Source organism: Alosa sapidissima, chromosome 23 (genome assembly GCF_018492685.1).
Source record: "Alosa sapidissima isolate fAloSap1 chromosome 23, fAloSap1.pri, whole genome shotgun sequence".
Lineage (NCBI taxonomy): Eukaryota > Metazoa > Chordata > Actinopteri > Clupeiformes > Clupeidae > Alosa > Alosa sapidissima.
The window spans coordinates 26,473,580-26,499,914 of NC_055979.1; the positions used below are offsets into that span (position 1 = coordinate 26,473,580).

At 41.8% G+C, this 26,335-nt stretch overlaps 2 protein-coding genes across 3 annotated transcripts; both read left to right on the forward strand.

Annotated features, from left to right (window-relative positions):
• Nucleotides 1-1,236: 1,236 nt before the first annotated feature.
• Nucleotides 1,237-15,347, forward strand: setdb2 (SET domain bifurcated histone lysine methyltransferase 2). Of its 2 annotated transcripts, XM_042080780.1 has the most exons (11): nt 1,238-1,740; nt 1,857-1,970; nt 5,398-5,493; nt 5,614-5,704; nt 7,691-8,485; nt 10,989-11,158; nt 11,618-11,865; nt 13,567-13,600; nt 13,754-13,980; nt 14,240-14,328; nt 14,433-15,347. In XM_042080780.1, exons 1-11 carry the CDS (start codon nt 1,707-1,709, stop codon nt 14,494-14,496), a joined length of 1,962 nt encoding a protein of 653 aa, XP_041936714.1. In that variant the 5' UTR covers nt 1,238-1,706; the 3' UTR covers nt 14,497-15,347. The 2 variants fall into 2 exon arrangements, with proteins under 2 accessions (XP_041936715.1, XP_041936714.1); XM_042080781.1 differs by lacking the exon at nt 5,398-5,493 and having other exon boundaries at nt 1,237-1,740.
• Nucleotides 15,348-16,048: 701 nt separating this feature from the next.
• On the forward strand, nt 16,049-25,871 carry dusp27 (dual specificity phosphatase 27). Its single transcript, XM_042080779.1, has 6 exons — nt 16,049-16,191; nt 17,803-17,954; nt 18,400-18,539; nt 20,141-20,372; nt 21,077-21,294; nt 22,485-25,871. Exons 2-6 carry the CDS (start codon nt 17,821-17,823, stop codon nt 25,205-25,207), a joined length of 3,447 nt encoding a protein of 1,148 aa, XP_041936713.1. The 5' UTR covers nt 16,049-16,191; nt 17,803-17,820; the 3' UTR covers nt 25,208-25,871.
• The last annotated feature ends 464 nt before the right edge of the window (nt 25,872-26,335 follow it).

The following is a 26,335-nucleotide window of genomic DNA, read 5'->3' on the forward strand; positions in this document are numbered from 1 at the left end:
CGCTTTTTGGGCACTCGTTGGGCATCCATTTCGGCAGAAATGCGCGTGCGCAAGGCTTCACGACACCAATCTTGCTCCAGCGGCGAGATCACAACACATGATTGGCACGATGTCTTCACAACACACCATATGATTGGCTCAATGTATTCACTTCACACCTCATGATTGGCTTAATGTCGACGTTTTGCCGAGGAAGCGGTGGGATATGTGTAGACAACGGCCATATTGGTGTGACAAACTAGCCCCATGCATTTCTATGGAGTATTTTTTGAGTGCTGTGTCTCCACATTAGAAAGTCTCTGACTGTACTCTATAAGGTACAGTTGAGACAAAGTCAAGACAAAAATGCACCTTATGTTTATGAGCTTGTGGAAAATATAAACTACTTATGGGTATTATTGATTGATAATATTTTAGTCTATAAGCTAAGGAAATGGCATGTGGAATGTCATGTGGAAAATCACTTCTTTTCAATAGGCTATTTATTTTTTGTTTGATTTTGTGTGGGCAAAAAGTGTCTCAACTGTACTCAGTCTACCCAATACATGGATTTCTATGCAACATCACGAAAACATGCGTGCGCAACCAAGAGGCAGAAAGCACCATAGAACAGCATAGAGCAATATATAAGAGCACAAGAATAAAATGAGTTTTTGTGCTGAAAACGGCACCAATTCGAAATCACGATGGTGTCTATGCATAACGGAATGCATGTCTTCGCCAAAAATGGAGTAGTTGCAAAAATGACAAAATACGATGTTATATTAATAATGCAAATGAACGGCAAACTTTGAAATATAGTCTGAAATGAGATGTTATTATCATTGAGACAACAGGGGTATACAAAACAATCCGATTGTAGCTTACAGCAGCCGACTATTTAGGTTAAGTTTAACTTTGTGGAGGCCACCATAGACAGTAAAAGAAAGCGTCTTCTGCCCCACGGCTGCGCGCGCATCTAGTTTTGTTGGTAAACGGGAAACCCGTGTATTGCTCTACTCTGACTCTATTTTTAGCCTGGAAAATCCAGACCCTGATAATCTAGAAAGATTTTATACCAAAAATGTTCTAAAAGGAAGACTCCATTCTCCGCAAGCGTGACGGCTAAAAGGGCCACGTCACGTGCATCCGATAGGATTACATTCAAACCATAGACTGTATATATAGTTCTATATATACAGTCTATGATTCAAACAAAACTACGTCCGGTGTTCCGTGGCCGAGACTCATGCTAAATGGTAAATATATGATGGGTTGTCCTTGTATGAAAAGACTGCTAATATTGCTATCCCCGCTACCAGAACATCGCTGAATACACACAACGCCTTTTGGTCTTTATCGGACACCATACTTTGTACTAAAGCTAGTTGACGATAGGACATCAAATGCCATTCATAACACGAGACAATCTAATGTTTGCCGCCATCAGGGATGATTAGAAAGTTATCGGTGCCGATGTATAATATGGTCCTTCCCTGCATGTTAAACCAATCCAGAAACTGTCTACGGATCTAGACATTACGTCTGTGCAACAAGCAACAGGCAGTCAAGTTAACTGTGAACTGTGAGTGAGCGACGACGGCGGTCTGATGATGCTTACACATGCTTACGTTTCTTAGCCAGCTAACTGCTAGCTAACTATGCAACGTTAGATGGTCCTTGTGGAAATTTAACGTGCGTGTAAAGTCGAGCTTCTTTCCCAAACAATGGATGAGAGGGACATTACATTACCTAAAATTGGTGAGGCAAACTATTTCGTTCATATTATGGAATTGTTTAACTTTGGCGTCACTGCAAACCTTATCAACAAGGCATGATCTTTGATTTCTCGAGTGACATGAAGGTTTGCGTTTTAGAGAAAGCGAAGGCCTTTTGGAAAAATGTGGATGTGGACGATGTGTTTGAGATGCTGCTACAACATCTGGCACGTCTAAAAGAGTCAATCAAGACGAACACAGCATCAGACAAAGGTAAGCACAAGGAATGGCTGCAGAGACTAACTTAATGTGTGCAGTTCCATAATGTACGTTCTCTTTAGTTTGTTTATGTCAGTGTTTATTTTGTTGGCAGTGTGTGTATAATGTGTAAGCACAGCAACCCTAAAAAAAGAACCGTATGTTGGTTTTGAGAAGCAATTATTCTGTTAGATTAGATTACATTAGACTTTATTGTCATTGTGCAGAATACAAGTACAGAGAGAAAGAAATGCAGTTGGCGTCTAAGCAGAAGTGCAAAAAAGCAGAAAAGTGCAATGTGAACAGTATAGACAAGTAGTGCTGTATAAACAGTATATGACATAGTGCAGTGCAAGATGCATAGTTTACAGTAAGGATATGTGCAGTGTATTAACAGTAGCAGTAATAAGAGCAGATAACTATGGATATGCAGTGAACAATATAGACAGATATGTACAGTTGACTATGGAATATAGCAATTTGGCATTCATTTTATAAGAGGGCAGCCGTGGCCTACTGGTTAGCACTTCGGAATTGTAACCGTAGGGTTGCCGGTTCGAACCCCGACCAGTAGGCACGGCTGAAGTGCCCTTGAGCAAGGCACCTCACCCCTCACTGCTCCCAGAGTGCTGTTGTTGCAGGCAGCTCACTGCGCTGGGATTAGTGTATGCTTCACCTCACTGTGTATTCACTGTGTGCTGAGTGTGTTTCACTAATTCACGGATTGGGATAAATGCAGAGACCAAATTTCCCCCATGGGATCAAAAGAGTATATATACTATACTATACTAAGAGCAGTGGAATATTGGCATGTATAAGTGTAGTAACCAACCTAACCAACCTAGACCATGCCTAGGTTGGTTAAGAGTATTTCGGACTGTGCCTAGGTCGATGGTGGTTGGTTAGGGTTATGGTTCAGTCCGCATCAATGGGACGGACCAACCTAACCAACCTAGACCATGCCTAGGTTGGTTAAGAGTATTTTAAATATATATTGGGTATTTCAATGTGGTAATATGGTGGCAACATGGAGGAGTGTCTCCAGGACGCTGGTTTTACTGTTAAGCCTTCATGAGGTGTTGTGGGCCTAACTTAACGAAACATCGGTGAACATCGGGTGCCCACTTGATAACCCCAATGACATGCTGCATACTGTATACTGCTGTTGTATACTGCTGTTAGATGGGCCATTTGTCTTATGTTTGTGACCATTGGTTGGCAGATTGGTGGTTATGTAACAGAGGTCGTCTCTCCCCTACCTTCGATCATGCTGCATTGTGTTTAGTGGAATGACGGACCATCCTCATTTCAAGGGCCCTTTTGTAATTGCACTGAGAATACAAGAGTATATTATACTGTTTTACTATTGGACCATTAATACCTATCTTCATGCAGGCTGTCGGACTGTTGCCCTGCAGCCTGTTCGCAAGTATGTCCTGATCTATACACCGAGAGTGAATGAAGTTTAGATTATTTTATAGTTTTGTGTAATATGGATGGAATTTGAGCGCTGAACGCTTTTTAATTTAGAGGCCGGAGCGGCCGCTCTGTTCTGCTCCAATACCGCTCACACCACGAGTCTGAGGCCCAAAACCCACCCAGAATTCATGTCTTCCTAATAAAACCAAGACCGTTAAATTTCAAAGATATTGGCCACAGTAGTCTAAGTTCGTGGATGGGGATGGAGCTCCAATTTAAAAGAGGGAGAAATAATCTACAAGACGAATTGTCACCTTAAACAGAAAACTTAAATACCAAAGAACTAAGAGCAACGGCAATATATTTCACTCAGAATATTTATTTTAAAAGATAGTGCAACACCGATAGTGCAACAACAAACATGCTTGACAACGTTATTACACATAAGCCTAAAACTAAAGGGATCAGTGGGATTAATTGCCTAAAGAATACAGGCTTAGCATCCAAGTTTTACTTCAGCCTTCTACTTGATATGAAGCATATTCAAATTGCTCTCGTTTTTCTTTGCTCTCCGTCGCATACTCATGTTTCTGCGAAATGTGTCCTCTTAGATTCCAAAATGAATCTTTACTCACTGAAACTGTGTCACCACATGGTTATTCTTGCTCTACATTGTTAGTATCTAGTTGTTTGTAGGAATAGTACACTTATGACTTATCACTTTCTTTTCTAACAGTAGCGTAGCCAGAAACATTTTCAACTGGAGCAAAACAATGCATGAATGCAGGGATGGATTACTGCACGGGCCTACCGGGCCCAGGCCCAGGGGCCCAAGGGGTCAGGGGGCCCTGAAGCCCAAGCCTTTGCATGGAATCATTGCCTCAATATCAACAAATCAGGATGTAGGCTATGAATCTGATTGAATTTAGTATTGGCAATCCCCAAAATGCACCAGAATACAGGAAATCACATCAAACAAATTAAAAAAAATCTGGGGGAGGACCTCCAAACCCCCCTCCCACATATACGACAATTAGTGGGGAGCCCTTAATACATCTGGGCCCAGGGGCCCAAAAGTTCATAATCCGCCCATGCATGAATGTAGCTTCTGCACGTCACATGAAACACAATTGAGACAATAGATTGACCATATTGGACAACTGCAAAGCCTTATCATAGGCATGTTACATTCATGACATGAAAAGTAAAACTTATAGAACGAAAATGACAAATTACACGGTCGGCTAAACATTTTAAACGTGTGTAGTTCCAATGAGGCTATTTGCATGACATTTTCACCAGGCATTAGTATTAACTCAGATAATTCACCCATATAAAAAAAATCCAAACATTAAAGTCCATAGGTTGAGTTATGTGTAATAAAGTGGAATGACGCAGGAAAAAAATATTGAACATTTCTGAAATACTTTGTGGAAAAGCCTTTATTTGTAATGACAGCTTCAAGGCATTTCCTGTATGATGAAACTAATCAGTCACAGTATTCTGGTGTGAGTTTGGCCCATTCTTTTAAACAGATTGTCCTTTTTAATATTGAATATTTTAGGGGTCCCTCTTGTGAATCCTGATTTTTAGTTAACTTCCAAAACTGTTCAATTGAATTGAAGTCAGGGCCTTGATTTCCTTTCCTTTCCTGCACAATCAACAGACGTTTACAATATATTCATTACATTTCATTCACACAGATAGCAGCTAGTACTGCACATCGTGCAAACTAGCTAGCCTAACTCCATTACACCTGTAACCATGTTAACAGGCTGCAGCGTGATAATAACTTTTAATATTGTGCACCGGCAAGAGATAAAACCAACATAGCCTGTCTATAATGAACACAATACAATTAGATAGTGCACATTAGCGAAAACACACAAAATACAACTAATTAATATACATAAAAACAAACGATCGCACATTTTAATGACACCATTAGGTTTGTGGTATCATGTATCTTTGCCTTCCATACTTCATCTTCATGTGTTGTTATTTTTTTATCTGTTTCTTGCAGAGTATCTTCAGGGCCTGAACTTACTCCAGGACTGTGAAATGAATGAAGTTTTGAACTTGAAACATTATGCAATTGAACAAGTGGTCATTGGCGAAGGTGTGCAGTCCAGATATTTCGAAATATCCTGAATGCTGTCTCAATAGGCAGTTGATATTCACTGGTTAGCTGACATGAATTAGAAAACAGTTAACCACAATGCTGCTTTTTGGTTAACAGATTACTTACAGTCTGATTTGGGCTGTTTACAACTGTCGTTCAAGGAAGAGCAGTTGTCAGTGGACTTGCTGGTTCCTGACCCAAATATAAGGTGAAGTATTTATTTTTTCCCCCGGAAACAATCGTTTTTACCTAGCTCGAGTTGCTGCAGCCAGGCAGCTACAGCATTACACTTTGGGGGCATATCCGTGTAGCCTGGTCCTACCAGACGAGAGTCTGGCCACTTAACACAAGTGTTAAAGGAACCATATGTAAGATTGTGGCCAAAACTGCAATCACTTTCAAATTACTGTAGAGCGGTGTATCCCCTCCCCCTCCCTCTCCCCCCTGACTCGAGGTTGCCAACCCGGATGCCGAAACACTACTGACTTTGTGATTAGTAGATAAGTGGAGGGTGGCGCATCAGGCCAAAACACAACATGACATGACAAAACACAACATCAGTTGAGGGCTGCAACTTCACTTTTAAATGACAATATCCTGGCCGGACTACTGTTGTCAGTAGGCATGGGCAGTTCACGACTGATTCGGTCAGAAAGAACGAATCCCGAAGGTGAACGACGAGAACTGATTCCCAAAACAAGAGAACTGGTTATTTTTTAACATACAAAAATATGGTCATGTAATAAAAGATACTAACAAATAGAGCTTCATCTCCCTCGACCATATATCGCAATTGAGTCTAAAACGTGAATGAGAGTACTACAGCAGGTAGCAACCACGTTGCCATGGGTAAACAAATGATAGGCCTGGCTTTACTTACATGCCTGCCTGCCAGCGCTAGAACTTGGATGACGCCATTTGATTCTTACTGCATTCCATTCAGTATATTTATGAAAAAAGGCACGTATGTGCTTAATATTATGCCTGATATTTACATAAATGATGTAACAGACCATATGACAACCAGATACGGCGTTCTAAAGGATATTTGACTTAAGACAACGGAGACGGTGTTCTAAAGCATATTTTGACTTAGGGAACTGAAGGAACTGAAAGAACGAATCAAACGAACGATTTGTGAAGGTGAAGGGAACTGAAAGAATTGATTCCCGGAATAGAATCATTTGGCCCATGCTTAGTGTGTGTGTGTGTGTGTGTGTGTGTGTGTGTGTGTGTGTGTGTGTGTGTGTGTGTGTGTAGGCCCATGCCTTGTGTGTATGTGTGTGTGTGTGTGTGTGTGTGTGTGTAGGCCCATGCCTAGTTGTCAGTGATATAAGTATTTGAAATGAACATAATTACTTAATGTCTAGTGACATATCGGGGCCATTTTATGATTAATTGAAATACATTTCTTACATACGGTTCCTTTAACTTCCTTGAAGGCGAGTACTCTGTTAAAGTTTAAAACTATTGGATCTGCCCAGAGCCACTCTGGATCTGCCATAATCAATCGCTAACGTTTGGTTGTGACATATGTCTGGCTCAAACTAGCGCACGACCTCAACATCATCGTTGTCAGCCACTCCCTCTTTTCTCAGGGCAGCAGTTTTCAGATTTCATTATGTGCTTACAGTGTACATAATTACAAAAGGGTTCTCCAAAGTCTTCTCAGTTAGCCTTTTAAAATGATATCAGATTAGTAAACAGAATGTGCCTTTGGAACATTGGATGAATGGTTGCTGATAATGGGCATCTGTATGTAGATATTGCATTAAAGATCAGCCATTTCTTTCATGGTCATTTACAACATTAATGATGAAAACAAGGACATTTCGAAGTGCCTCCAAAATGTGAACGGTAGTGTACATATACAGCTTATTTTGTTAAATTTTTTTGTAAGCTTTGTTACTTAGAGCAGTGTGATTTTCTTTCTCACTAGAATAAAGTTAACACACTCAACAGTTTCCCCACATCCCCTTTCATTGCAACAAAATCCATTGCAACTTGCATCAATTTTTTAGTAGAGCAAGCAACTTGAATCAATTATTTAGCGAATTCAGGCATTGTAGGCTGCAACAATCTCAAAAATGTACACTGAAAACACAGAAAACATTTTTCCTTCATGAAGCCTGTATGAAGTATGCATGAATGTTTGCATAAAGTAAGACTGATCCTCTTGTTTATTTCTCCACAGTTATGAAGACAGCCAAGAGTTTGAGCTTGCAAATTATCAGCCCCTTAAGGATCCGGTCACCCCACTGTCACCCCACCCAGACATCTTTGATGTCATGCTACTCTCACCGCCACCATATAGCATAGAGCATGCCCTGGGGCAGTTGTATTCCCCACAGGCCGTCTTCGAGCCCCACGACTGCAGCGCGGCCTGCGTGGTCATTTTGCCTTCCCACCCAGACCACTTCCTGGGCCACAACCCCCTGAGGGCGCCGCTACTGTGTCAGTTCCGACGCCGTTGCTCTAGCAAGACCCGGTTCTCTACCGCGGAAGATGTCCCCGCGCAAATCACCGACGACGATGAGGACGGTGACAACGAGGAAGTGTTTTACAATGCGCCGTGTGGCCGCGAACTGCGCAGTTTCGAGGAGGTGCTGAATTACCTGCGGCAGACTCAGGTGTTTGGTGTGCTTCAGCCGTGGAACTTCAGCTTTCATCCGGCCGTGCGGCCGGAGCACCTGCCCGTGTCGGCGTCGTCTCTCTGCAAGCGGGATTTGAGTCGGGGGGTGGAGTCTGTCGCTGTGCAGTTGTGCAACGAGGTGGATTCTGCGCAGCCCGCAGAGTTCCGTTACCGGAGAGAGCGGTGGCCTCACGGCTGCTTCCTCAGCGCAGGTCAACTCTTCTCCGCCTGTTGCGATTGCACTGATGGGTGCACAGATAGCCGCAGCTGTGCGTGTCTGCAGCTCTCGCAGAAGGTTGCGGACGGGCCAGTACAATTCTACAATCACCAGAGGCTGCAGCAACCAGTTCCCACAGGGTGAGTAATGCATCCCTACCAGAGACTTTCTTATGAGGAGACACGGCACTCAAAAAATCCTCCATAGAAATGCATGGGGTTAGTTCAGGGGTGGGCAAACTGCGGCCCGCGGGCCGATTCCGGCCCGCCTAGCACTTTCATCCGGCCCGCCGAGCATTTCATTTGGTTATCAGGCTGCTCGCTATTTTTTTCCTGCGATAGAGACGACGTTGGTTAGCTTTACTGCAAACTGCTTTTCACTCTCCTTAGAACGTTTACAATGTCAATGTAAAAACATCATGTTAAATAGAGATAACATCATGTTAAACTAAGTTAACTCTTAGTTATCTCCTTTGCAGCAGATCTAACGTGAACATTATGCGATCCATTTAATTGGGAACGCGTCTGCACTCACGAGAGGGAGAGAGAGCCGCAGGTTCCAGCTGGCTCGTCATTGTTTATAATTGATATCTCCTTCTTATAAGAAACTTTTAAAAGGAAATCATGAAGGCAACAGTAGTTCCCACTACTGACCATTTAAAAACTGTGAGAGGGCCCAGCCGTAGGTACAGCACTAGCCATAGCGGAGCAGGCAGAAGATCATTGAGAAATAAACGTGAATTAAAGCGACTGTCTTAAAGCGACAGTGCACAGTTTATACATGTGTTAAACAGCATAAAATTAGCAGTATTTTTAAGCAATTAATATTTTAAAATAAATATTTTTCATACTAAATTATAGGCTATAAAAAATGTATTTTTTTTTATGTGTGTGTCGTGGGGGGGGGGGGGGGGGGGGGGGGGGGGGGGTTGGGGGTTGGGGGTTGGGGGTTGGGGATTGGGGATTGTTGTGCGGCCCGCCGGCCAATTTTCAAAACCCAATGTGGCCCTTGAGACAAAAAGTTTGCCCACCCCTGGGTTAGTTTGTGACACGTTGTCTACACATATCCCACCCCTTCCTCGGCAAAACGTTGACATGTGAATACATTGAGCCAATCATATGGTGTGTTGTGAAGACATCGTGCCAATCATGTGTTGTGAACTCGCCGCTGGAGCAAGATTGGTGTCGTGAAGCCTTGTGCACCTGCATTTCTGCCGAAATGGATGCCCGATGAGTGCCCAAAAAGCGTTGCTATATGGCCGCCGAGTGGAGGGACTTGCCTAAAAGGACTTTGTCCCTACTCTCTCTTTTTTACAACTGAGCAGGAAGCACTGCAGAAATGTTTAACATAATCAGCTAACATGCCCGAAAAAAATACTTGGATCTGAAAGCCAGCATCAACATCTATCTCACAACAAACTCAATAAAGTCAATCTTTGAGCTTATCTAGCAAACATTCCAGGAGGCCCTTTTTCACCGAATATGTTTATGTAACAACACCACATTATGTAATATCTTGACAAAATGTGAAAGGGGAGAAAAGGTAAAGGTTCATACCAAACGGTGTACAGAATGTTCGGTTCAATAGAGCAGTTAACAGTAGGCCTTTTTGCATGTGGACCATGTTTCAAATTTGACTTCCCACACTAACATATTAAGTGGCGGCCCATATGTCAATTTAGTCAACTGACGTAATTTGACACCTTTTCGAAATACCTTTCCCGTTGTGCATCAACAATATTGTCAGTGATTTTTTTATTTTTTTTTTTTAGACTAGCAGTACCTACAGGCTTACCGTATTGAAAATTAACTGAAGTGTGACCTCCAAGCCAAACCGTGATTTTTGTGTACCGTTACACCCCTAAAATGTACATGTAATACATTTTTACCTCATTATGTAATAACTCATTTCTAGCGCTCTGACTTCTCAACAATCAGAAGAGGTCTAAGGTGACTCTGTGTGTGTGTGTGTGTGATGTGTGGGACATCAACTCACGTTTTCCAGACTTTAGTGCCCCTTCGCTTGCTCTCTGTGAGGTATGGAATTGAGTTCAAAATTCTGTTATGCACTTGCATACTTGTAAGAGCTGCTCAATTTTTAAGCCCCTACCCAGGCCCAGATTAAGTCAATTGTATTGTTAATTCTGCAATATGTACAAGACATGTAGAGGACTGAAACTGCGTTTCTCTCAGGCCCACGGAAAGATAAAACAAGAACAGTAACACAGCGACAATCTAAGAGATACAAATTAAAGCTTATTAAAAGTACCGGTACTACTAACAACGTTTAACTAACAACGGGGATAAGGAGGACTGAAGCCCCAGGGCCCACTGGTTGGCAGAACCCTGTTGGACCGAGGACGTCTACACCAGTTGGTTGTAAATTCGTAGCCCATTTATTATTGATGGATGTGACTGCAATGAGTATCTGGATAGGCTATGTGACCGCAATCAGCCAATACTATTACTCCGACCTAATATTGTGGAAAAGTAGGTTAGCTAACAGCGTGTGTGATACAAGTTTTAAAAACATCTACAAAGAAGCTGCATATCGGCACAGAACATTCTCTCATGTAATTATATGCTTTTTAAGCTTTTATTTGTTTCGTTATTTGTTTGTTTGTTTATGTGTGTCTGTGTGTAGGCTCTATGAGTGCAGTCCGTGGTGTGGATGTGATCCATATAACTGTCTGAATCGTGTCGTCCAGCATGGCGTTCGGGTCCGTCTGCAGGTGTTCCGCACGCCTGACCGGGGCTGGGGAGTTCGGTGTCGTGACGACCTTGATGTTGGGACCTTTGTTTGCACGTATGCAGGTGAGGGAGGAGATACAGTATGCTGTTTCCATATCCTCTGTATGGGAAGGAAGACGATCACAGGCCCTAATTTAATTTAGCCTTTGATTTAGCCAACAAACAAGCTCTTTACATTGAACTACATCTGGCATGTATGGTGACGATCACAGGCCCTAATTTAATTTAGCTTATGAGCAACAAACAAGCTCTGCACATGACCTAAAAGCCATTATGGCTGACTCATTGCTGACCCTTTGAAACCATTTAGCCAAGTTATCTGATTAGCTTTAGTTCATTTTCGGCGGAATTTACTCATTGTACATTCCTTTGCTCGTTGTCAGTATTGTCAAAGGTATTGGAGCATTTTAATGGTTTAGAAGCAAACTGATAAAACAGTGGTGATTTGCATCACTTGACGACCCCAAACTGGTCATAACCTTTTGGGACAGAGGCATTCTCAATGGAACCTTTTCTTCTCAGGTGTGGTTCTAAGAACAGAGCAGAATTCCGAAGAATCGCCTGTCCTGAAGTCCATTCGGGAGGAGGCGTTCTCAGATGATGAGGTAGAGGTGGTTGAAGAATGGACTCTCCCGACATTACAGCAAACGGGATCATCTGCAACGGCTGCAACAGATCCTTGCTCTCCTTCCCACATCCCGGTCATTCAGAGGCCCACAGATCACCCAGCTCTGCCAGCAGATGGCGATAAAGACACTGTCAAGACACAGGCAAGTTAATAGATAGATAGATAGATAGATATACTTTATTGATCCCTAGGGGAAATTCAAGGATCTGCCATGAAGTCATATCCACACACACACATCTCTGCAGGGTCAGTACTGGTCAGTAGCACAACTTCAAGGTAAATATGTAAATAAAGATTATTTAAAGTCCCTCCATGTGGAACATGGAGTGATGTTTGAAAATGATTATTCCTCTGGCGACGTTAACTTATCTATCTATGTTTATCATGAAGTCATGCTACTGGAACATGGAGTGATATGGGAAAACAATAATAAAGAATGTAGGCATAGCAACACATGTAACATATGACACGTGGCAGCACATATGACATATTTCCAACTCCACATAGGACCCATGACATCAGAACACACAAGCACACAAACCCATATGACGGACAGGAGTAACGCTGGATGTGTTCATAAGTTTGGACGCATCAGAGCCTCATCAGATTGTTTTGAATATAGCTGTAGCCTCTATCTCTAAAGGTCTCACACACTAGTTCAAATGAAATTTCAGATGTCACTTCCAAATTCGCTTCATTGCGAGTTTTCACATAGATCTCCCGCAGCTAACGCAGCCAGGCAGCTACAGTTACACTCTTGGGGTATGTACATTTGAGCTCACAGACAGTCACAGACGTTTAGCGCTGTAGCTGCCTGGCTGGTGGCTGTAGCAACTCAAGCTAGGTAAAACCTTTTTTTTTTTCGTACCGACAGCACTCGTTGACCTCGAGAAAACGGAGATCTATGTGAACTCACCAGTTTTCTCTTTTAACACTTAGTAAACACTTAAAAAGTGATGACAAGGGGTCCTCACCAAGTGTCCGTATGTAATGAGTTGGGAGTGAGCCCGTTGTTTATTTATTATCCATGAAGAAGCACTTTCAAGATGGATAGAGTTCACAGTAATGAAAAACACAGCGTACAGAGGCATGTTCACAGTAATGAAAAACACAGCGTACACAGGCATGATCACAGTAATTAACAACACAACTTACACAGGCATGATATGGATGTAAAAAAAATACTTTAGTCTAAAGTTAAACTTTAATCTAAATGTAATAGGACAATTCCACAGAAAATGGACTTTTTGTCACATCCATAACGCCAGTGAAATGCCTTGGCATTTGTATGATGTGAATGATAACATTATTTTTTTTGTGCATTTCTTCTCATGTACATTCTTCAGCCAAAAATAGCAAATGCTCAAATTTCATGTAATCATTAACATCATACCATACCATCACATTTTATTGGTGTTATGGATGTTACAAAAAACGTAATTTTCCATGGAATTGCCCAATACTAAACAATGTATTTAAACTACCGGTATATAAAACTTTCCAGCACAGAGCCCAACTTCTTAATCAGCTTGTATAGCTTCTGAGCTCTGAGCAGATGGCTACAGAGAAAGTAGAGTTTTATTTGGAAATGATACAAATTTGATTTTATTCTGTAATTTATGCAATCTAACCCCATAGTGATTCCAAATATTTGTAATGCCAGGTTTCTGTAAATTAACTGACTTTTTATGTTCAAATTCTTACTGTGATTGTTTGAGCTATTCAGTCTGTATCAACAGAGGTTAGTGGTAATTCTGACACCCCTATTGGTTTGTTTGAGTGTGAATAAAATAATATATCTGATGTGCTTTTTCATAGTCTGACTTTTATCATGTTTTATCAGGATCACGAGACTCTCGTGCCAGCTGGAAAAGTAGGTAAGCCTCGGTCCTTTAAATTCCTGCTGTTTCTCGCGTGCTGGTTTTGGACATATGCATTTGAGTTATTCGTCATTTGTATAGTCACATCTTTCAATCCCTTGGACATATTAACGATGGATTTTGTGTGGAAATGCTCTGTTGCTTGATTAGCTCAAACGACGGGTGAGGAGAAGATGGAGATGGATGAAGAACCCCAGCTGGAGAAGGAGGAGAGGGGGAAGGAGGAGGTGAAGAAGGAGCAGAGGGGGAAGGAGGAGGTGAAGAAGTGTGGGGACTCCAAACTGAGGACGGGCCCCCAGGAGTGGAAATACAGCTGCTCCAAGCAGAGCTATTACCTTGACGCTACAAAAGAGGGAAATGTCGGAAGGTTCATCAATGTAAGATTATTATTATTATTATTATTATTATTATTATTACTATTATTGTTATTATTATTATTATTATTATTATTATTATTACTATATATTTTGTAACTGTGTATATTGATGTCAGTGTGGTTTGGTGTTTGGTGGTAAAATTCGAGTTCAATTTTCAACTTTATCCATACCTCTGAAGGCGATTGGTTTTGCATAGACTGTAATGAAAATATGATCTGACAATTCTACAATGTGTGTGTGTTTGTGTGTGTGTCAACAGAGCAGTGGTAGCCCTAACCTCTTCGTACAGAATGTCTTCGTCGACACACATGACCCCCAGTTTCCGGTCCTGGCTTTCTTCACAAGCAGGTAAGCAGTAAACCCGATACCTGTTATTTATCATAAGTTGTAACTGATACAGTAAATCGACCGAGCTAAACTCTGTCCATACGTCCAACACTTTCCTCTCTTAGGACAGTGAAGGCAGGAACTGAGCTGACTTGGAACTATTCTCCTCACGACGTCAATGGCGACTGAGTGGAACTTATTCTCCTCACGACGTCAATGGCGACTGAGTGGAACTTATTCTCCTCACGACGTCAATGGCGACTGAGTTAGTTTGGATGTCATCGGCCATCTTACCTGAATGCAGCTAAGGCATGAAGAGTAGAAACAGGAGCAACAAATGATCTCAGAACTTTTCCCAAGGCCAAGTTGGAGAGATCAAGAGTGTTATTTATGCTATTTTGAATTATGCTGTTTTTTTGTCTATACGTTTTTGATTCTGGATCCCTACCACTTTGATATTCCAGAGTATTATCCAACCATTGTTAAAAACCCACTGTTTGTGTCTCTGATTAAGCCAGATAGGACATTTCCAAAATAAAGTTAGTCACCACAATCATGGCATTACTTCTACCAACTACGGGTGAAAGGGTTTTTTTTCTTCCTTTGATAAAAAGCACGGGTGAATGAAAATCCCCTTAGTGAGTTGGTGGTTCTTAAATACTGGTAACTGGTTGGTTGACTTCTCTGAAAGAAAAACAGGACCTGATTCCTCAAGCTGTTCTGGCTATGTTGTATTGTACATATCGCAACTGTGAAATGAATATGCTGTGAAACTTTGTTAATAATTGCAGTAGGCTATCTGAAATTTCATCTGAAGCTATAGATGAAATGACATGCTTCTGCTAGTCCTGTTGAGTTGAGTACAAAACAAACAATTACGATTCATTTGAACACTATGGGACTGGTATGATATACTGTAGTTAGCAATTTGACAAACCAAGCCAGTTAGTTGAGGTGAATTACATTCAGAAAGTTGAGAGTTGAACTACTTGAGAGTTGAACATTTATAAACTGAATAAAGTTCACACTCTTCCTACTGATTTGTGTTGATAGTAAGTCTATTAATGCTTTGGGTAAGTTCCTGGTAAAGATTGTAAGGAAACTGTCAAGAACTCTATTCATCTGAAGCTAAAATAATGTGAGTGAATAGTGCGAGAAGAATGTGGGTAGGATCACGTGTGGAACAATTTGGTAGTCCATGATGAGCAGATTTGACCTGTTTTGGCGCAACTCTGTGGTTCAGATGGCGTGATCCACCATAGCATGGATCTCATCACTCATCCGGTCACCTTCGCATTTGCACTACTGGACAACACAGGTTCTTAAACAGGCAAGTGGAGTGACCCACCACCCAGATATCTGGTAGCCTGATGTAGCCTAGTCAGTCTCAATTCTATTCAGAATTTGAATTTTACATTTTGTAAAAACTCATTTTGTGGGTGGTTTAAACTTGGACTGGCTACCAGGCCAGATCTACCGGTAATATCTTTTAAAGAAGAGCTCCAATGCAAAGACCTAATTTAATTAATGATAAATTGTGATGATTAACTAAATTACAATGCTCATTTAGAGCAGCAGACCGCTATTGGTGTCAGGTCTATTTGTGTTTGTATGTGTCTAAGAGTGAGTGGGTTGGGCTTACTCACTTTTAAAAGGTTGTTATTCTTATTGGCCTTTAGTACTACCAGGCCTAGACACATTTTTACCCTTGCGAGAACCCTGATGTCATAGAAGTGTCGTGTGTCACTAGGGGGCCGGCCTATGAGGAATGTCTCTTCACTGAGAGGACCCTTCTGGGTGGATGACGGACCCCTCTGGCTTCTGTTAAACGCCACCCTTCATGTCCCTATTCCAAACCTAGAGGAATACAATACACATTGACAGGTAAGTGTGTGCGTGGATACTCTACTCTAAGACTAGAAAACTGTAAGGATTAAAGAATTTGGGAAAACACTGGATTGATTTGCTGCGTTAATGTCATACTGTTCCATTTTCTCACGCTATCAGAGTGGCTCTTTCAGCTGTCATGTTGGTGTTGCTGAAGGCTACTCACAGCTGTGTCTGAGGCTATGAATAGATACACTGGCAGGAGAGGGAAAAAAAAGAAAAGCTGAATTAACTCAGGAAAATGTTGCTGTCTCACAGAAATAAATCAGCTTTTATTTAGTTTATTACCAAGTTCTGACCTGTTTCTCTTAAACCCTATTTAAGAGAAATAAGGAGCAAAAGAATAGATTAAGGAGAAAAAACATTCATAGGAGTTGAAGTTAAGCAATGCAAGACCAAGGTAGAAATCTTAATTTTCTCCCATTTTATACATTTGTATTTCTATTGAAATATTAATGTTAAGTTGAATTCAATCTAAAGAGAGTGGAAGACAAGTGGAAAACCATACTAAGAATGAAACAGAAGTATTTGGCACTGAATTTTCTGTTTTTAAGGGGGTTGGATCTTGTTTTCATTGATTGAAGCAAAAACCTACCAAAATGTCTTTGGGTTTCAAACTTGGTCTTCTGTTGTCCAGAATTGCGTTGTAGGCCAGTCTATTTGAATGATTCTGATGGATTAAATGGTTCATTGTTTTGAACATGGTACATACAGCCTGATGGTTTACTGTGTCTATTCCAATGGGAACACATGTTAATTTAATAGTTGATACTTGAAAATCTAATATTAATTCTATAGGTTAATTCTATATAATAGGTATTAATTCTAAATCTAAAGGTTACTTTAAGCCAGGGGTTCACAGATACACTTTTTCTGGTTGAGGAGTGCTCAGAACACCCTCCTGGATAGGCTATTCCAAAGGCCTGTTAGTAGACCTACTTTTGGTTAAACTTGTATTACCTTACAGATTATGTTGATATCATTGAAATGTGTAAATCATACTTGAATTTCCCCTGGGGATCAATAAAGTATCTATCTATCTATCTATCAATTGACTTTTAAGATAGCTGAATAGGTATATAAAAACAAATCTACAGTATACATCTCCTGTCCTCAGCCATGCTGGTGGGCCATGTAAAGCAGTGTGCACCATTAGAAGCCTCCGTAATCTAGATTGCCCTAGTTTCTCTCCGGGACTAGGTAGGGGGTTGGTGGCGTGAACACAGTTCATGCTCCTTTGTGGTCTTTACAGACACAATTCAGATAAGGGGGACTATGTGGTGATGGCCTCCTTAAATTAGGGATAGCTATAAACAGCTACACACGCACCAATCATCCTAATCCAATCATCTGTATCTGTGACAAACCTGCCTGGATGATGAGGCAGATCATGTGACAGGCAGGCACAAAAGGCCCCCTGCAACATGTATGGATTTACAATCTTTGGCTGCTTAATGCTAGCCTGGATAGCTTGGCTAGCTTAATGCAGTGTCTTGCAGGGAATCACAATGATGTTAAAGGATAAATGAAGTTCACTTACATTGCATTCCCAATGATTTGTTTGCTGATTTCTGTTGGAAATGGCTTTGTCGTTGCCATGGGATACAGACCAGCGGCTGGTACATCATGGCAACTCCTGAGAAGGACGAGGAGGTGGTTTTGGATGGTGGAGGTGAAGAGGAGGCGGGTCCTGATGAAGAGCCAGAGGACCGAGTGAAGAGCATACAGTCCCACTATCTACGCTGTCCTTCTCCCACCAGGTATTATGCTCATGTCCACATAGACTGTATCAATGAGCAGGTACTGTACTAAACCTAACTGTAAACTAAACTCTACCATCTGAGGGTAGTGTACACACATACACACACTCGGAGCAGTGAGCTCACCCGGAGCACACACACACCAGGAGCACACACACACACACACAAACACATTTATTTTTGTTGGCTTTGAAATAAGAAATGAATGATTGGCTGGCTGTAGATATCCATGTCAATGCTCTGGAAACTGAACTACAGCAATCATAGTAATTAACGGTTGAATGAAACGTGTTATACATACAAATACACACACACACCATTGTGAATCTGCTATTCACATGAGTGATTATCCACTACAAAGGATGTTCTGTAACACAGACACAAACAGTCATATATCACATATTCAGTCTCACTTTCTTCTCTAATATTCCCTTACATCATCCAGACTCTCCACAGCTTCCGACCGGTTCTCCACGATGACAGACAGGTTCTCCATGATCTCAGGATTCTCCAACTCTGAAAGTATCTTCATGGAGCCTATCCACCTTTCCTCTGCAATAGCGGCCAAGAAAATCATCAACGAGGGTGAGTTATCATTGCACTCTACTCTTGGCCTTATAGAATTCTAGAACCCTATAACTCTAGAACCCTATAACTCTAGAACCCTATAACTCATGGGAGAAAACCTCAACCTTGAGATCTAGAGGTTACCTCTTTCTGAAAGTCAATGATCATGTATATTTATTATTATATAGTAAAGTAACAGATCTGACGCTGATAATGGGCAAATGGGCATCAAACTAATGTATCTGAGAACCTTTGTCAATTTTTTTAAATCAAATATGAAATTAAATGAAAAATGTTTCCTGGATAGTCCAGGAAAAAAAATGGGAATCACTAATAGGTTCTAGTGTAATAAAATTGATGCGCAATATGCAAACTGCCGCTCAAATATGCTCTGCCATTCGGTTTCTTCAGCTGAATTGCTCAGAGTAGCCTATCTCTGAACACTCTGAGGTCAGACATAACAACAACAGCACACTGCATCTATGTAGTGCCTTCTCAAGGTGCCCAAACCGTGATTCACACCCACATGTCTCACTCAATACTGCACTCACTTAGGCTACCTCACTGTGAAGTGCTTTGGGAGCCTTGAGAAGCGCTATGTAATGCAATGCAATGTGTTGTTGTTGTTGTTGGTGGTGAGCAGCGACTGAGTGCTGTGGTGTGTATAGGGGAACAGAGAGGAGGAGGGGAGTAACAAGAGCCTATAAATGCTTGTTTTAATTATATCTTTCTAATGAATTATATTTTCTTATCCAAACAATGGCAAACTTCTCAGCAAGACACCTGCCAAGTATCAGTTGGACAAGCGGTTCAAAAGATTTGCACAAAACTAACACACATACAGACAGACATTCCAGGAATTTATAGACGGATAGCAAGGAGGAAAAAGGATCTGTCGGAGATCAACTGGTGCTTTGGCAGATGCCTTTTCCGTTAGATGTGTCCACACCACCAGTAGAGTGGGGCTTTATGAATATTCATATGCTTTGTTTTCGTTGAAGGCAAACTTCAGATTGTGCCTGTTTTTGGGTGGGAACATGAAAATAAGTCATTGAAACAAGGTTATTAACCAACTGTCATTCAACATTCAACACAACACAGGCTTTATGGCTCCACTTGCTTACTTTGACAACCAATGGGTGATCGAGGAGGGGAAGTGTATGATGTTCACAACTTCACTTTCCTGAGGAGGTTCTAGAGCCGGAGCCGTACTTCTGGTTTTAGGTCCGCAATCACAGAGCCTCCTCTCCTGCTCCTGAAATGCTTCAGTTGAACACGTGTAGGGCACTTAACTGAGCTGTCATTCAAAAGCTCATTAGCCAATGGGGACGCACCAACTCACGTGAGAAGTTTGAAACAAAACTGCATCTAAAAAGTCAGGTGGTGCAAAAGATAGAGCTGGCAGCATAACCGCAAAGATAAAAGGAAATGAAATATCGGTGGTTTACACCTTTTGCGCAAATAATTTTGTTTTAAATGTTAAAAAGTTAAAAATGTAAAAGAATTTGATGTGATGTTTTTTTGTTTCAGTGAATTCAGTTTTTTATTTTATTGGCACAAATCTAATTCCATAAAACAAACTTAACTAAAACTTGCTAGAAACATATTTCTCCATTTAGAATTGCCCAAAAAGGATGTGAAGATTGCCCCTGTTCCTGAATCCATGCTGGAGAGCGCCGAACAGCTCATGGTTGAGGATTTGTACAACCGTGTGAAGGACATGATTGATGACCGCAGCCTGTATAACACGCCCTGTGTCCTGGACATTCAGAGGGCACTGATCAAGGATCATGTGGAGGCTCCCTTTAACCCTGTGGATGAGGTCTGGCCCAACATCTTCATAGGAGAGAAGTGAGTCATCCTCAATACTTCCTGTCAGTCTGGGCCTGAGGGGTGTATTATGAAGCAAAATTTCTGGAGATTGGGAGTATCCACTGATCTCCAAAAGAACGCTTTACTGCATGTATTGCTTCTGAAGTGACATATTGTCTTGAGATCAGTGATAATTCCTGAGTACTGCCAGTAACTTCACTCCGTAGTATACCCCTCTATACCACTATGTGTAAATGATCCTTGTTTAATGTCTTCAGTGTTGAGCTCCCATCTGTTCTGTCCACTTTAACTTTTAACTGGCTTTTGTTCTATGTTCTACTGACACCATCACACCTCATGGCTTTTGTTCTATGTTGACACCATCACGCCTCATGGCTTTTGTTCTATGTTCTACTGACACCATCATGCCTCATGGTTTTTGTTCTATGAACAAAAGCCATTTGAACATAGAACAAAAGCCATGAGGCATGATGGTGTCAGTAGAACATAGAACAAAAGCCATGAGGCATGATGGTGTCAGTAGAACATAGAACAAAAGCCATGAGGTGTGATGGTGACACCATCACACCTGACACCATCATGCCTCATAGCTTTTGTTCTATGTTCTACCGACATTTTTTACTTTCCTCTTTTAAGCCTCTTAATCTCTTAAACGTAACAGTGTAGAATATATTTACACCATAAAGGGGCCAACTGAACAAATGATATTTCCTTGTGTCCAGGTCGGTGGCGGTGAATAAAGCCCGACTGAAACGTATGGGCATCACACATGTCCTGAATGCTGCTCATGGGACGGGTGTCTACACAGGACAGGCGTTCTATTCCGGAATGGACATCACCTATATGGGCATTGAGGTGGACGACTTTGCTGATGCGGACATCTCACCTCACTTCCGCACAGCAGCAGAGTTTCTGGATGAAGCTTTGCTTACACATAGGGGTAAGAGGCCAGTACTAAATCCTGCTTTATTTTATCTCCATTCTCCTAATTACGTTAGTAGAAATGGCTATCAGTATACCCGGTTGAATCATATCATCCACAGTTTAGTTTCAATTTCAATTCTGAAAATCTTCTGCGGCCAACCCAAACATTTATTCACAATTCTGTAGTTGGAGTAGACTACTCGCTGAGGCTCCTGTTCTTGGTTCACTGTGATCTTTTGATTTGCTTGAGATGTTAACAACTTTATTCTGAATTAACACACTTTAGTTTCGTGTTACCCATAGCCTGTCAATAACCCCATCAACCCCATCAAATATGTTCTGGATCAACATCTAATAAATTTCACTTCGATGAATCTCTAGCTATGTTTTGAATTTGAACTATGTAATCATTAACTTTTGTATGTATGTCAATCTCAAATACAAAATTGAAAATAAATAAAATAATGTAGGCCACCTCTCTCAGCAATACTTTGACGGCCCACCTGTGGGCCATGGACCACACTTTGGGAAACACTGGTTTAGGTAATGCACTGGGACAAACAGTCCTTTTACTTTTATACACTCTGTACACTTATGAAGTTAAAATTACTTTGGTTTGTCCGTAGGCACCCTCTCCACAGTGTCACAGAAGTATAATGAGCTTATAATGATGTTATTTAGGTGTAAAGGCATATTTTGGTCTAACTTAAAACAGCACCGATTAACATCACTTTGGTCACTGAGTGTACACTCATTATGATCCAAAAATAGATCCTGAACACTGATAGAAAATCATCTAAGATTCATCATAATATTTGTGGAACAGAAGAAGAAAAAATACCCCTAAGTAAGCAAAAAATATTTGATGTACAAGACAGTTTTTTGCACTGTACACCATTTTCTCCCTGCCAGCACATACGTTGGTGGTTTGGTAGTGGACGGAAGAAAGAGTCGAAGAAGAGAGAAGGAGAAAACGCATTTTTCGACCCAACTGTTATTAATAGACCCTTTCACCAATAAAAACAAAAACAATGCTTGAACGTTCTATTTGGTTCCCAATCTACTTCCTCTGCATTAAGATAACATATGGAATGTTAAAACGGAAGCCTTGTGGGGCCAACTATGATGCTGATAATGGAACTCTCTTGAAAGGGTCTATAGATAATATCAGAATGTAACTGATTCATTTCTATGATTGTCTTTTAGGTAAAGTATTGGTGGACTCCATGATGGGTGTGAGCCGTTCAGCAGTCCTTGTAGCTGCCTACCTCATGATTTTCCAAGATATGACTATCATGGACGCTCTGACGGAAATAAGAAAGAAACGTGCTATCAACCCCAATGAGGGCTTCATCAAACAGCTGCGCCAACTGAATGAGAACCTGCAAGAGGAACGTGACGATGAGGACAACGAAACACTAAGTCAGTGCTCAGTCATTGACACTCTTGCCCAAATGGATGAGGAAGAGAGTCTTATGGGAGTCAAGGCTCACTCTATTATGATGGAGGAAGAGGGGGATTGTGCTAGTGTGATGAGTAGTGTGGCGTCATCTGCTGCGGCACTAAGAGCTGGCATTCAACCGGGTCCCAATGGAGGAGACACAAGGAGTTCATCCGATAATCTGGATCTGCCAGGAAAAGAAGGAGAGGAAGAGGAGGATGACGACATCAACTCAGTGATCAGGGAGTGGCAGCGCCGAAACGAGAAGTATCAGAATGACGACTGGTGGGAGGCACAGTTGATGAGTGAATGTGAAGATGACGGAGAATCTGTCCAAGGTGAACGGAAGCCTCGGCCGAAGCCAGAGGACCTAGACAGTGTGACCAGCGAGGATGTCCGCGTCATGAGAGAAATGCTGAAGAAACGCAGAGACTTTGACTCCGTATCCTCGGTATCCTCTAAATCCAGCTGCAGTAGCTACTCAGACCTTTGGAAGCAGCGCTTGAGAGAAATTGAGGAGCAAGCTGCTAGTCGATACAAAGCCAAAGAGAATGAAGAATCTGAAGGAGAAACAGATGGAGAAAGCAGTTCAAAGAACAGCAGAAAGAAAATCGACGATGAACTGGAGAGCATAATGTCAGACTCCAGCTCCATGTATAACTTCTGCAAGAAAAATAAAGACTCCTTGTCGGTCTTAGAACGCTGGAAGGTTAAACGTATTCATTATGGCTGGAATAAGAAGGAAGCAGAGAGTGACACAGGAAGTGTAGTCAGCGGTGGAGGGCAAGGAGAAGGAGAAGGGGAAACACCGACACCTTCCCTTGAGGACGTTAACTTGACCGCCTACCAAACCTGGAAGTTGAAGCAGCAGAAAAAGTATGGCGGTGAAGAGAATAAGAATGAGCTCTTGGACATATGTCGTGGTGCAGACTCTGCCACCGCGAAGCGTAGGCAGCGACGGGAAGAGCTTCTCGAACGCTCACGGAAGACTCTGGAGGAGAGCCAGTCTGTCTGTGGCTGGGACAGCGCGTCCTCCGTCAGTGGCAGCAGCATTCCGCTGTCTGCCTTCTGTGCAGGAGCATTCCCTGCGGCTAGCGTTGCTGCCGACGACAGTGTTTCCATGCTCAGTGGAAGATCACGTCAATCTCAGGCACGCAGTGTGCACTCCCAACCACCTGCCGCGCCACCACAGCTTCCTCCCCTGCCTCCTTTGCAGACCCCAGATGGGGAACCCATGGTGAATCTTGCTAGCATCCAGAATTGGATCTCCAATGTTGTGGTTGAGACTCTTATGCAGAAACAAGGGGACTTGGATGGCAGTGTCCTTGGCTCGGTCCTTGGCTCATTGGGTGGACGGTCACAGCTTGGGTCAGTGGGTGGACGGTCACAGCTTGGCTCGGTGCGAGGACTCGACGATGACAAGGTATCAATGCTGAGTGGAGCATCCGGCTCAAGTTATCAGTCTCGCTGCAGGGCAGAGTCTGTGCTCTCTGCAGGAGGAACATCCAGACCTTTGTCAGAATATGCGAGTCTTTCTGGCAGGAAGAAGGTCACCACCACCAGTGTGCCCTTATACAGTCTCTTCCAGGACGAGGTCAACTTGAACAAGCTGGACTCCATGGACAAGGAGATGAAGCTGGAGATGAGAGACAAGATGGCGGCTTACGAGAAGAAGAAGATAACAGAGGACAACAAACGCAGCACGTTGTACAAAAAGAAGAAGCCAAAAGACGAAGACGAAGATGAGGAGCAGGGAGAGGCAAAAACTTCCGACATCACATCAAATAGATACAGTTCTCCCACTACGGCTCCTCCTTCAGCTCGTCCAAAAATAAAGCGGGATTATGGACGCTCAGGACGACTCAACCTCTCCGGAATATCAAAAGACGCGACCTGCAGTATAGATGAATGGTTAAAAAACGTAAGACCGCCTTCGAGGAGGCCAGAGCCTGTAGATGAAGATGAGCCCACAGGGTCCTCAGACACAACTGACTACTCCAGAAATGGATTCGCTCACACCAGTGATGATGAGGAGGTTGAGTACAGAGGTTCTAGGTACCATGCTAGCTCTGACTACTCCAGAAATGGATTCTCTCAAACCAGGGAAGAGGAGGATGAGGCTGTGTACAGCGGTTCTAGGTACCGTGCTAGTGCTGACTACTCCAGAAATGGATACTCTCAAACCAGGGAGGAGGAGGATGAGGTCGAGTACAGCGCTTCTAGGTACCGTGCTAGCTCTGACTACTCCGAGGGTTTCAGACAGAGTGCAACATCAGAACAGCAATACCAACCAAGACGAGACACTGAAGGAAGAGGCACAAGCAGAGATGATGATGATGATGATGAGGAAGAGGATGTGAATGCCTACATTAGTCAAATTCGGCAACGATGTCGTGAAAGGGTACAAAGAGAGCTGGAGGAGAAAGAGGATGAGGTTCTTGCGGCATGGAGGACCCAGGAGGAGTTAAAGTCTGCATCACACAAATGAAGGCAAGAGAATTCCTAATCTCTCCAATGAGCTCCGTAAGGGGTATCCTTCTCGTAACAGTCTCTTGTTCAGAGCAAACTTTATAGAAAAAAGATACATTTCAATTGGTGTAAATTCTTTGGATACACAACAAATTCACATATGCTACCACAACTGAAGAAGTACAAAGCATGGATGCATACTGTAGCCGGAATCATATTGGATAGAACAACAAGGTATTGCATACCACCTCAAACAGAAGTTCCCCTGAGGAGATTAATGAAATAAGAATATATTATCAGAATATAAAAATTTGCAGATGATCAGATCTGGAAAAGCAATCTACAAACTATTACCTACAGTAAATTCAGTAATAGCAGACCCAGCTACTGTATTTCACTCCTCTGAACCATCCGAAGGAAGTAATCCTACAGTACTGTATTTCCATCCACACAGCATTATTTTATCAAAACCTTCAGAGATCTCAGTTTACTCTTCATGACTATTGCATAGTTTTCACTTCAGGATATGCAAATGGTGTCATTAATAGTTTATGGTTATGGTTATAATATTTTTCAGACACCTTATCCATAACAGCACATAGTTTTTTAAAAACAGATTATTGCAGCACGTTTAAATATATAATTGTAATGTATGTGTATTAAACATTTGTGAAATCTTTTAACTTATTCTTCGTATTTGCATTTTATTTTCACAGTTGAAAGTATTAACCTGTAAGTTCCACATTAGTATGACTGTTACACAGTATGACTGTCACAGCTCACAGCTCAAATTGCCTAGACTTGTGCCCCAGTGGGATTGAGGAGGACTCTTTGGGTTAATCATAGCATTTATCCTTTTTTCCCCATGGAAGTTAAAGTTAATTTTTAATTATTACTATTTCATTATTCTACTACTTATTAGCTTCACACATTACCGTTTTTTTTTTTGCCCATGGTTTACACATTAAAATGAATGTTAGGCCAAAGTTTCAAAACCTGAACTTGTTTCAACGATACCTTAAACAGATTGTAATCATACCTTAAACCCATTTTCTGCTTTGCACTTTGTTTGCAATTCTGCATCACTTATTAAGAAACAGTACTGTTTCTTACATTAGACACTTTGTTCAAAAATTATGTGATCATT

Excerpts from the sequence above, each read along its gene's own strand:
- setdb2 (XM_042080780.1), top strand. The coding sequence starts at position 1,707 with ATGGATGAGAGGGACATTACATTACCTAAAATTG. Across the intron at positions 11,866-13,566 it reads AAGACACTGTCAAGACACAG|GATCACGAGACTCTCGTGCC; the intron begins GCAAGTTAATAG and ends ATGTTTTATCAG. Across the intron at positions 14,329-14,432 it reads CTGGCTTTCTTCACAAGCAG|GACAGTGAAGGCAGGAACTG; the intron begins GTAAGCAGTAAA and ends TTCCTCTCTTAG.
- dusp27 (XM_042080779.1), top strand. The coding sequence starts at position 17,821 with ATGGCAACTCCTGAGAAGGACGAGGAGGTGGTTTTGGATGGTGGAGGT. Across the intron at positions 20,373-21,076 it reads AACATCTTCATAGGAGAGAA|GTCGGTGGCGGTGAATAAAG; the intron begins GTGAGTCATCCT and ends CCTTGTGTCCAG. Across the intron at positions 21,295-22,484 it reads AGCTTTGCTTACACATAGGG|GTAAAGTATTGGTGGACTCC; the intron begins GTAAGAGGCCAG and ends ATTGTCTTTTAG.